Source organism: Formica exsecta, unplaced genomic scaffold (assembly GCF_003651465.1).
Source record: "Formica exsecta isolate Colony F162 unplaced genomic scaffold, ASM365146v1 scaffold731, whole genome shotgun sequence".
In the NCBI taxonomy this organism is placed as follows: Eukaryota; Metazoa; Arthropoda; class Insecta; order Hymenoptera; family Formicidae; genus Formica; species Formica exsecta.
In genome coordinates this window covers 31741-44943 of record NW_021853497.1, presented here as the reverse complement: position 1 = coordinate 44943, position 13203 = coordinate 31741, and the positions used below count along the sequence as shown (strand labels likewise).

At 33.5% G+C, this 13203-nt stretch overlaps 1 protein-coding gene across 3 annotated transcripts in view; it reads left to right on the top strand.

The window, feature by feature from the left end:
* The window catches only part of LOC115243760, a 45344-nt gene extending 32141 nt beyond the window's left edge, over positions 1 to 13203 (top strand). The window contains exons 3-8 of one of the 3 annotated variants that reach the window (XM_029820955.1): positions 1 to 3764; positions 6421 to 6522; positions 8168 to 8301; positions 11946 to 12440; positions 12533 to 12787; positions 12874 to 13203. In XM_029820955.1, the coding sequence (XP_029676815.1) occupies positions 1 to 3764; positions 6421 to 6522; positions 8168 to 8301; positions 11946 to 12440; positions 12533 to 12787; positions 12874 to 13080 (4957 nt within the window). In that variant the 3' untranslated portion in view covers positions 13081 to 13203. The remainder of the gene's footprint in view (positions 3765 to 6420; positions 6523 to 8167; positions 8302 to 11945; positions 12441 to 12532; positions 12788 to 12873) is intronic. The other 2 variants (XM_029820958.1, XM_029820957.1) reach the window with 2 other exon arrangements.

Here is a 13203-nt window from a genome sequence, read left to right as displayed (position 1 = left end):
ACGACGCAGATCCTCTGCCGATCTGCAACTTAATCCTGAACAATTGCAACAAAAAGCTACGTATGCGCAAGTTCAAGCGAAGGTCTTGGATAGTCTCGTGGCTGAGGAGCAAGCTCAGATCGAGAATGAAATACGACAAGGTACTTTGATGAGGAAGGAGACAACAACGAGAGGTTCAATTATTGCTCACTCTTACTATACCAATTCCGATACGATGACTGAAGAAGAGGAGAAAACAGCTACAACAAGAATAAAGAAAACCACGAATAAGACGAAAAAAAAGAAGAAGCCAACTATCGATAAATTATGGCTAACTGATAAGATTGATAACAGGCGATCGAGTATCTGCAACGAAATATCCACTGATTCGGAGATTGAAGAGAAGAACAATGAGTCGAAATCTCAGATGTATAAGATCGAAGCTTGTAACAGCGCTGGGGATTTCTCTACAATTTGGGTGAATGCAAGCTCCGAAAATGAGAAGTGTGAATCAATAGCCGAACAGTTTAGAGAGAGTGTGAAGATTCCTATTCCCAGGGTATTTAAAACTGAAAGTGAAGTGAATGCTTTTCCGAATAATATGGACGAAACGGAAATGCAAATAGTGTTACCTACGCAAAAACCTTACCTAAAGGATACATCAAGGAACAGCGTATATTTGACAATAAAAAAGCCTATAGAAAAACTCAACATCAATCTCGAAAGAAATGAGAAATTCAACAATGAAAATCAATTAAGCCTGACAAATGGTTTCGTTGATGTGAAAAATAATATTCTTAAAGATAATGTATTAAATAATTTAACGAGCAAAGATTCACTGGAATTGAATGACGATATAGAAACGACAAATGATACTAAAGATATGACGGTAAATAAAATTTCAGATAAGTCTAAGAAAATGGAATTTTCGGCAAAAAAGAACATTTATTTCACATTGGATGATAACTTGGACATACGAAACAAGATTGTCTCAAAAACAAATAGCGATGTACGAGAAAATGACATAAACAATGCACCACTTTCGAAGAGTGCTGAGAAGGTTATGAATTCTATACAATCAAGCGCTTCAGCATTTATTTCGACGAATGCACAGAAAAACGATGCACAAGTAAAACAAATAAAATTATCCAAAAATATTTTCACCAATATAAAAAAAAATGAAAGTCAGAACAATGATAATGTAATCAATGCTATGAAAGGCTTTGATTACATAAAAACTGTTTCAACTACCGAGATGCCAAAATTTCTCACTACTAAAAATTCTGTCACTTCAAAAACAGATAAACTCATGGAAGAAAAAGATAAACCAAAAATCTTGGCGATGTCGCGTGAAGATGCTACAAGGCGAAGCGTTGTCTTAAGTGAAGTTGACGATAATGCTGGGGAAAACAGTGCCAATAGTGCGTTGTGTCGTCTGCCAAAATCGTCTAAAATTAATACAGATAGAAATAATGTCGTAGAAGCGTCAGAGCTTTCATTACGAGAGACGGCACAGTATCTGGCAAATCCACCGGATAGTGCTGAGGAGGTTGTCACGTTGCCGGAAAAGAAGGTGAACAAAGCATCAAAATTGGCAAAGACTTCCTTCTTCAATGCTTCGAAGAAACCCAATAGCGTAGACACGAGTAAATCAACTTTTAAAATTAGCGTAACTCAAGCCAATGACATGGCCAATTTAGTGACCACAGAAACGACCTTGCCCAAGGAAATGAACGGTGAAGTGCGTAGTACTGACTGCAATGAGGAAATGAAATCAATAACAGATGTCAAACCGACAAAAGTCGATTTGACGAAAACATTGACAAATAAAATAGAGAAGACTAATGGAAACATATTACGCAAATTATCTATAAAAACGACTAATTCATCAAAAGTCGAGACGGAAATAGTCAACACCAAAATATCAGCATCGAAAGAATCGAATCTATTGAAGACTGACATAAAAAAAAAAAGTAATGTCGACATAGTCGACATAGGAAAAGATTCATCAGGAGATTCCGATTTATCCAATCTAAAAAACAATGTGCCGAGACTTGATGTTGCAAAATCCAAATTCAAAATGAAAACTTTTCCGAGAACGGCTGTGAACGAAACCGATAAAATGGGCTCATTGAAAATTAAGGAAGATTCAGATATATCTAAAATAACAAAAATTAATGATGATAAATCCATATCATTTTCTCAAAAAGATCTTGATGTGCCAGGAATCGTGAAAAAAGGCATCTTTGTTGATTCTAAAAAATTAATGAATGATTGCTTATCGAATTTGACATCGAATAATATTCCCAATGTGCAACAATCTGCATCCGTTGATGAAAAAGCTGCGGATAAAAGTATATCCATCAAAAAAACGTTAAAGCCGACAAAATTTCTGAATAAAGTAACGGAAAAGAAGTCGGTGATAGTCGACGTGAATTACGACAAGTCGCAGGAGAAAAGTGGGCAATTATCCAAAAGTGCTTCTACCGAATCTATCGATTTTTGGAGCGAGATTAAAGCGACGAGTAGTCCTGAAGAGGTGAAATCGAAACAAAAAAGCGGATTTTCTTGCGAGGCTACAATCACCAAAATTGAAAACATAGATTCAATGACTTCGAGGATATTTAATGATTCATTGGCAAGAAAGAAGTCGTTGATAGCGTCAGTAAAAAATTTCAATGATAAAAAAGATAAGACTAACGTCAAAAAAGGCATAGCAGAATTCGGCAGTTCAACAGTTGAATCTAGTAACGTTGTCGCAGAAGAAAAAAAGGAAAAAGAGAATGTCATTTTGGAATTTCCAAAAGTGAAAAATGAAGAAGCTGCAAAACTTGTTAAAACAACAGAGATTAAGAAAAACGCGCTGAAAATGCCGCCAAAGAAGAAGAAAAACCTTTCAATAACAATCGGTACCAAGGACTCGAATTCGACCGCAAAGAAGACTCCCTTGAAACATGATGATTCCGCGATCCTAATACAATCCGACTCTACAACATCCAATATGACGACTGTTGCAGCTTCGGAAGTATCTACTCTTTCTGAGGTCACAGTACCTGTAATAAATATAGTCGAAGCGTCTAAATTATCCGAAGAATCTAACAGCCGCAGAATCGATGAAGTTTGGGACGAAAATCCCGATACTCCAACAAACGAACTACCATCCGATCTTTTTTTAACTACAAAAATCTCAAAATGGAGCAATCAGGACGATCGGATGAACAATGACGATGTAAAGACTCCCATTGCGTCGGAAAAGACCAGTTTGGTCGCTAGTCCTAACATCAATCCGCAATCTTTCAAGACAAAGCATTCGATTAAGAAAAAGAAGCCGTCTACTAAGAAAATACCGTTAACGAAAAGTGAGAGAGAAATGAAGATTCGTAACAACGAATCGATGATAACGAGTCAACAGAACACGCTTACTCCTGAAAAGCAGTTTCCAGCAAAACCATTACCGAGAACGTCGCCCAAGTCCAGTCCGAGAAACACACCTTCACAACGCCCACTCGATCTCATCAGGATGTTCTATACTACACCATCGGCATTGCTCACAGCCACACCGAGAGATCTCTCCAAGATCAGAAGAGCGAAGATCAAAAAGAGGCGACATCATTCAAAAACATCATCCGTCAATAGCGATAGTACCGGTAGTACAACGAGCACCGCCACAACAGGGAGTACAGACGAAAGCGGATCAACTTGCATCGAATTAGACGATGATTCCGAGCACAAGAACTCGACAAGAAGCAACGATTCCGGATTCGACGGTTCACCAAGAATCTTGAGTATTTATTTTTCGATCATCTACACGTCAGAATTTTGTTATTGAATGTATATATCCAATCAGTTTCAAATATTTTTTCTATCTTTAATCACAATTGACAAAAAATATTATTTAAATTGTGATCTTAACGGGACAGTCGAAAGGTATTTGGAAAATACTAATGCGATGGTAATATTAATTTACTAATTTACGTGTGAATGTTTCAATTATTTGTTAATGATTCGCGTATTGTCTGGTAATAATTTTGCATGTCAGCGTATGTGTTACAAAATTTATATACAAAAGCTAAAACTACCTCTAGCTAAATTATAATTATTATACAAAAGTCTCAAAAATATTTATAAGTGTCTATGCTTGGAATGTATTTTGTAATTAATGTTTATTAACATTATGTTTATTAACATTAATGTATATTTATGTTTTTTTTTTTTATATGTATATGATGATTACACTTTTAAACAGAATCACTTTCACATATATTGACTTTAAATCAAGATATAATATGCACAAATAAACTACCGCTGAAGACTAAGAAAAGTCTGTCGAAAAGCTTGTCAGAAATATTTGCGACTAAACTTGCACATTGCAGATGAAACTCATAAATTCAATAGATCAAGTCAAGAGCTTTTTTCCAACACGCCGGAATATTTTCATAAACTTTTTATTTCTTCGTATTGCATTTAGGCTGCGTTCGGAGAGCACGCTTTTAGCGCTATGAGCGTGCTCTGTTCTTGTTCAACTTTCAATAAGTAACAAAGATAGAACGACGCTGTTAGCGCTAATAGCGTCTTCCCGAATGGACCCTTTGTGATATCACATGCTGATGTATCCAATGGTGGAAGCAATAGACGAGGATCAATACATACATCATCCGCGTCGTGTTTTTTTTTTCTGACGCTATTAAAATAATGTTATAACATAGTTATCATAACGTATATGATCTGTATCTAGCACTTCATTTATGTAAAAGAATGTCTCAACACACAGAGTGTAAATTGACCCAACTTTGTCACTATATGCTATGTATCGCATTGATGAAAAAATGTTAGACGGAAAAAATGTTATAGATCTATAAATTCTTTTTCCGTGCATTTTTTCATTGTGGAGGTTGAAATTATAAATCAGTAGAAAGATTTTTCTTCATTCAAATAAATTTTCACACGTACATACAGCCACAATCACAAAAATATTTGACCAAGCCACATATACCAATATATACCACAATATATACCATTCGTATGGTTTTTAGAAATAACATTAATACTATTGTATTTAACGTAAACATTTGTAATCGACTTTTTCTGGATTTTGAAAAATACCAATATCTAATTTGAGATTTTTTCTAAATATTCATTTAAGCAATCCCCTTACGCGGAAATTTAGTAAATATGTATGTAATTTAAAAAAATATCAAATCGCGAGAAACAGAAATTAATTCAGAAATTGAATTCGAGGAAAAAGCTTTTTTGCTCTTATTTTTATATTTTTATATAGGGGAAAGTAGGATAAAACCGGGTATGCGGGTCAAACCGGATATCTCTGTTTCTTCGTGATAAGTGCTGTTATCTTTGGCTAACTCGTGTTATTAGTTGTAGATTGATGTCGACATTATTTTGAGATGAACCGTGTCCACGTGTACACGATATTTCTTTTTTGAGAGAAGTTCAAAATTTCTGAGCCAAAAAAAATCGATATCGGGACAACAATCGAGTCGTTATGGACTTTTTCTACACAGAGCATCTGCTTCGGTAAATGCAGCATTGCACACATACACACACATTCTGTACATATAGAGAGTATATCTACACTAGTTTTGATCATCACTTTGTATGCCGGAATATACAACCGCCGTGTTTGTTATTTTCCTTGTGTTGGGGCAAAACCGGATACCTACACTCATGTAATGAAAAGAGGAAGAAATGTTATTCTGATTTTGTCTTCCTATAAAAAGCAGTTGGAAACAAAAACTACTACTCAGAAAAAGAAACCACAAAAAAAAGCTTTTTGAGATCCCTAAAGTTAAAAAATTAAATAAGAAAGTCCTGCAGCAATGTTGAACAAGAGGATATCTTTATTTGTGATTTTTGTCAATAGAATACATCTTTATATTGTATTTTGATTAAAATAAATCTAGATTTTGTAATTGCACGGTGTTTTACATGTTTTCAAATGGATATCCGGTTTTACCCTATCGGTAGGACAAAACCGGATATTTTGACCTCTCCGAAAAATCTTGTTATCCTTGATAACCAAATATTTTTTCCAGCAACTAGCCTCATTTTCTTATAGTTTAAGGTCCACTAAAGACTAATAATGGTCAGCAAAATTTTTTTTACTCTCTGATTTTTTGTAGGAAGACAAATCCAAAAAAGTACCCGGTTTTACCTTACTTTCTCCTATAGTTCTTTTCAAATAATTTTATTTTATTGTTTTTTTTTTGTTTTTATTACAAATTGTATACTATCCTGTATGTGCGTGCGAACTTGTATGATAACGCTATTATATTGCGTTATTATATACGCTATAATAGCACGCGTAATATACTATCGTAAATCGAGTCTGCTGCTCACACCATTACAAGGCATCAAAAAAATTATGATATTAAGCGGATTTAAAGGATATATTTTTTATTGCTCTGCAATAAAACATTCCTATAGATTGTGACATGGCCTGCCATAAGAAGTGCGAAAAGCTAACTGGAAATCTATGTGGATTAAACCAAAAGCTAGTCGCAGAAGCATTGCAAGCTTTGAAGAGAGGTGAGTAGTAAATATCTTGCGCTGTCCATTTAATTGCAACATTTCAAGAAGTATAGTTCGCAACTACAGTAACACGTGGTACTTTTCCGATATTCTTCGTTCTTCACCTGTTTGCACGGTATGGATATGTTTATATGGATAATTTTGAATGGTCGGATTTATTTTTAAAATATGTTATACAGGGTGTCCTAGACCACCCATACACCCCTTTTCTTTTAAAAACTAAGCATTTTAGAAAAAAACGTTTTGAACAAAAATTGTATGGTTTTGAGGGAAACATAAGATGGTGTCATTGGTTTGACCTTGGATGGCATCGTTAAGTTCAAGTCAAAGACATTTCTTAAATGGAATCCCTCTTTTGTTATTGCATATTTTTGTAGCTTATCTCGAGAGTTTTCCAAAACACTATAATAAAGTATTTTTTCATTAGAACGGAGAGATATGCATAATTTTTTTATAATAATGTGAATATTTCAATATGATAAATATTGAATGATTGTTTTTTTCTTTATACTGATTGATTTGTCTCATTATTCTGTACATAAAAGTATTACGGTAAGATTCTCGAAAACTAAATATTTTACGAGATATTTTAATTTATATCAAAATATGTGTCAGATTAAAATATAAAATAACTTAAAAAGTACTTAATGAAAAAATACTTTATTATAGTGTTTTGTAAAGCTCTCAAGATAAGCTACAAAAATATGCAATAAAAAAAGGGGGTTCCATTTAAGAAATTAAAGGTGTCCTTGACTTGACCTTAACGATGCCATCCAAGGTCAAACCAATGACACCATCTTATGTTCCCCTCAAAACCATACAATTTTTGTCCAAAACGTTTTTCTCTAAAATGCTTAGTTTTTGAAAGAAAAGGGGTGTACGGGTGGTCTAGGGCACCCTGTACAACCGAATTAGAGAGTCAGATATTTTTAATACCAATGACAATATCAGAGGCGACTATTAGTAAGTAATCATATGCATATGTAAAAACTTGCGTTGGTGCACACAAAAAGAAACCTTGATATTCTTTACACACACACACGCGCGCGCACGCACACACACGCACATGCACGCACACATATATGTATATATATACATATGCAAATTTTATACACACATATATACATATGATTTGTGTAGATATTTTTTTTATTTTTAACATTAATATTTTTAAAACGATCAAACCAGATGGCTCTAATGATACAAATTAATGAGCTTATATGGTGCTAAATACGTTTGTCAATGTATAAAATGATCGAGAGAAGTATAATATATAATAATAATAATAACTGATATGTATAAACGTGTTGTTATATTAATTATTTTACTAAAGAAGGTCTAAAAAAGAGAATCAAAATATTTGTATAAATTCTTATAAAGAGATGTATTTCTCTAGCAAATATATATTGACAACCGCATTTAGCTCGATTTAAGCCTAATTTTTAATGATTAATTAATATTTTTATGTTCGTTGTATTTAGGAGTTGAAATCAAGTCTCTTGTCTGTCAAACTGACTGCATGATTGATGAGTCTGAGGAAAAACAGATCCTAATGTACAATTACAGATGCGTGTTTGACTTTATTTTACTTATTAAAAAAAAAAATAAAAATGAAATTGATGCGATTATCATTTATTCTTAGCGCCCTCGCAGTCATCGGACAATCAGCGAAATTCAGATTCCTCGGATCGTTTCTCGAGCGGTCGAATAACGCCTCCAGCGACAAACTTACCAAGGTTCAAGAAATATGCCGTCACAGATTTTAATTTCCTCAAAGTAAGTTCAAATTGAAGATCTTGTCGATAATTTTATCAATGATAAAACACTCCCACGCAAATTGTTCCGAACACGCTATAATCTGTACATTCTGTTCGAACACAAACGTCTTTAACCTTTTATTTATAGAACATTAATCCTACACAGTTGTTTATTTTTTGCTTACCGTGATGTACGCTATGCACTCTATTTAACCAGTTCTAAAAATCAACCAACTATTTCTAGAGTATATTACACGTACTTTGTGTATATAATCGTGCACACCTACATATGCGCACATGTACGATGGAGTGTCATAATAAAAATATTTTTCACATTTTGTTTTCGTGATTGTTATACATTTTGAATAATTGAACTGATTTTCCGTAAAATCGGCGAATATGAAAAAAACAAAAAATTAATAATACATATATAATTTGATGTAGAGTTTTACGTATTTCACATTGCATTTTGCATAAGCTATTTTAATCTCTGATGCATGTTATAAAAATATTTCTTTAGCACATATAGATACATACATATACACGAGTTAGTTAAGTTCTTTTTACCAGCAGTACACTAATAATCTAAAAAGGTCAATATTTGCTTTGCGTTATATGCAGATAATTTGACATATTTCTAAATGAATGTTCTTATACAATATGTTTTTGCGAAACTTTAATGTAGAGCATACGATAATTTCCTTGAGCAAATACAAAAGCGATATTTATTTTAATTTATTTCTGCTATGCTAAATTTATTCCAGACGAATTGATGACGAATCTGTAATTGCCAATCTTCTTATTAATTAATTAATAATTATCTCTGCAATATTAATATTTGAAGTAATTGATATCAATTTAATAAACATTTACATAATCCTTATTAAGAAACTTACAGATCCTAGAAAGGACGATAGGCTGACTTCTGTTTAAATAATGTAACGTAAATTATATATATAATCTTACACACACTTTTTGAATCGCTGAATAAGATTGTAACATTTGTATTTGTCTAAAATCATGATAAAATGGTTAAAATTTATTTTAAAATGAAATAAGTTTTTTAGATAATTGCATATTAGGGGCGACCTCACCGATTTCAATGACCTTGATATATGTTGTCAAGGATATGCTCCTGAGTAACTTTCAAAAAGTTTTAGCCGTCGCTCGTTGTTTATTAAAAAGTTATTAACAAAATAAGTTTAATGAATGAAACGTAATTGTCTGATACCGTGTACATTTAAGAATCAAAATTAAGAATCAGAAATGACACACAGAAATAGGTTTGGGTTAGGTTATATCTTCCGGAAGTGGAGGCCCCCCGTAGGGGGGGCGGAACCCACTATATCCATGCATATATTTTACAACGTGAAGCGAAGTCCACCACACAATTATTATGTGGATGGAAAAGTGTATGCGTGGATGCAGTGGGTACCGCCCCCCCCCCTACGGAGGGGCTCCACTTCCGGAAGATATAACCTAACCCAAACCAATTTCTGTAATTTCTGATTCTTAAACACTTATTACATTTACTTATTGCATTACATTACATTACAAACACTTAAACATATATTATAAATTAAAACGTAGTAAATCTCCTTTGCTCACGCGTCAAATAAGGAGAGACTCCATCCCTCTCCCGCCCACCTTTTCACTTTATAATACACACAATAAGGAGGCTCCGTCCCTCCCCCGCCCACCTTCTTGCGGACGCCCATGCACACATGCCATATATATTGTGTGTATGTGTGTGTGTGTATACTTCTTAATATTAATGTCAGAAAATTACACTTGATTCGTTAAACTTATTTTGTTAATAACTTTTTAATAAACAACGAACGACGGCTAAAACTTTTTGAAAGTTACTCAGGAGCATGTCCTTGACAACATATGTCAAGGTCATTGAAATCGGTGAGGTCGCCCCTAATATGCATAATTACCGTTTTTTAAGGTTAAAATATGTAAGTCTTTATTAATATAATTAATGACAATTTTGTTCCAATTATTTAATTATTCATATTATAGTTTATTGTTATAACTTTTTTCACTGAAATCTTAAAATTAAATATCATAGAAATTCTAAATTTATAGTAAAACCAATTAAAAATAATTAAATTTTTTAATCAAAAAATTTTAATTCTTATCATATTGATCTTAGATTTGATAAAGTAAAATATTGACATTATGTATGATCAGACTGGCACGTATGTTAAAATAGCTAATAGTGATACCAGATAGGAAAACTGGCAAATAAGAGTCGAGGGATGGTAATAAGTGCCCAAACTTGTTTATTGATTAATTTCAATAACAAGTATGTATTAAATATATATATTTTGGACCGTTTTTTGGTCCATCAAAATATATAAAAATTAAATTCATATTTAAAACTTAACATGCATGATATTAGTTGTTACATCGAAATTCAAATTAAAATCGATAATCGAGGAGAAAGACTCATCAAAACCCGCGTATGTAATATTACATTTTGAACCACCGATGGATACACATGTGACGATGACGTTCCGACGTTGTCATTAATTTGTACAGACTATTAATTATTGTCTATATGCGTATGTTGAGATTTGTATTGCCATCTTTAGACTTAAAACATTTATTTAAATTTATTATATGTTATTCCAATTGAATACGTAGTAATGACACAGATGTCTATACTAAACTAGATTGCTAACTGAACCTTCGGACTTGCATGAGATTTCCGGTTGTATGAGAAAAAATGGCAGCGGTCCTGTGTGTGTAAAGCGTATCATTTATGTGAGTCTTACTTACAGCGTCGGTGTGTGTCGGTCAACTAGTCAAAAACTGGTCAAAATAGTTAAATACAGTGCTTGTATAGATAATATTATTCAAAATATTTATCAGAAAGTTTCTGATAAAAAAATAAATTACAATATATACAATACTAAGCATATACAATACTAGTCGATTTAAAAAATAATAGAGGATTAGTATATTCGTCACATAATGTTCTTTCTCTAATACACCGGAAACCCTATCGGACACAAGCCATGCTATGCTAATCGTGACAAGTTAGCAATCTAGTTTAGTATAGACATCTGTGAGTAATGACAATAAAGTAGAACTGTTACTTTTGACAACTTCGAAGATTCGAAGCTTCGAAAAAATTCGAATCTTCGAAATTAATTTCCAACTTTCGAATTTCTTCAAAGTTTCGAAGAATATATTCGTGCGAATGGCGAATTCATTCAGAGAACGTTAAAAATATTGTAAATAAAAGAAATTTAATAATTAATATATGTGCTCAAAAATATGTATTATTTAACATTAGAAATTTTATTCGGATTTTATCATATAATTTTATAAATGTGTACCTTGATAATAATCGCAGTACTATTACTATTATATTAAATTAATAATTGTATAATTTTGATTCTTCAAAGCTTCGAAGATTGAACTATCGAAGTTTCGAAGGTTTGAAGCCGAAGCTTCGAATCTTCGATGCTTCGAATGTCGAAGCCTTCGAAGCAAATCATCAGCCCTACAATAAAGCTTTAACAAAACAAGGTACTTTATTAATTAGATGTTCATTCATAAAAATAATGTTAATGTTTAAATAAATTGAGTTTAAAATTCATGCGATAAACCGGAACGTTATTTTAAATAAATTCTGATCCTACTTTGCAGGTCTTGGGTAAAGGTAGCTTTGGTAAAGTCTTGCTAGCTGAATTGTGCGGGACGGAATGCGTATACGCGGTGAAATGTCTGAAGAAAGATGTTGTTCTCGAAGATGACGACGTCGAGTGCACGTTAATCGAGAGAAAAGTTCTCACGCTGGCGACGAGACATCCGTATCTCTGTCATCTATTCTGCACTTTCCAGACCGATTCGCATCTCTTCTTCGTTATGGAATACCTTAACGGGGGTGATTTGATGTTTCACATACAAAAGTCGGGTCGATTTCCCGAGACCCGCGCACGTTTTTACGCTGCCGAAATATGGTCCGGACTGAATTTTCTGCACAAGAAAGGCATCGTTTACCGAGACCTCAAGTTAGACAACGTCTTGCTTGATTTCGAAGGCCATATTCGAATTGCGGACTTCGGCATGTGTAAACTCCAAATCTTTCTAGATAGAACGGCCGATACATTTTGCGGTACGCCAGACTATATGGCACCAGAGGTATATCTCATCATTTGCTGGAAATTTATCTCTATTTTCTCCATTTGATTTATTAATAGTTACTTAATAGGTAAAATTATTTATATTTACAGATTATAAAAGGACTTAAATATAATCACGCCGTGGATTGGTGGTCTTATGGTGTCTTGTTGTACGAAATGTTAACCGGCCAGTCACCATTTTCTGGATGCGACGAGGATGAACTATTTTGGAGTATTTGCAACGAACGGCCGTTTATACCTCGGTATCTGAGTCAAGAAGCTACCGATATACTCATCTGTTTATTGGAGAAGGATGCTGGGAAGAGGCCGCCTGGTCATGAAATTGCTATACATGCTTTTTTTCAGGTAATCCACTATGATCTTTTGTACAGCAGAAATATATCGCGCGTGTAATCTATCAGTTAAATAAATATGCATTCCCAATTCCACAGCATTTGCCTTGGGATCGATTAGAGAGAAGACAATTAGAACCACCATTTAAGCCTGCGCTTGATCACACCTTGGACACAAAGTATTTTGACACAGCGTTCACAACTGAACGTCCAAGGCTCACGCCAGTGCCAGAACAGATTTTGACTTCGATGGATCAAAATGTTTTCTGCGGATTCTCTTATACGAATCCGAATGCGACAGACTGATACGTATTAAGCTGAAACGCATATGATGTTACAAATTTAACAAATTAATGTCTGTCATTTTCTTTCTCATAAATTTTCTTGTTCCGTATAAAAACGAGAAAAAAGACGTGTTATGTTCTTTTC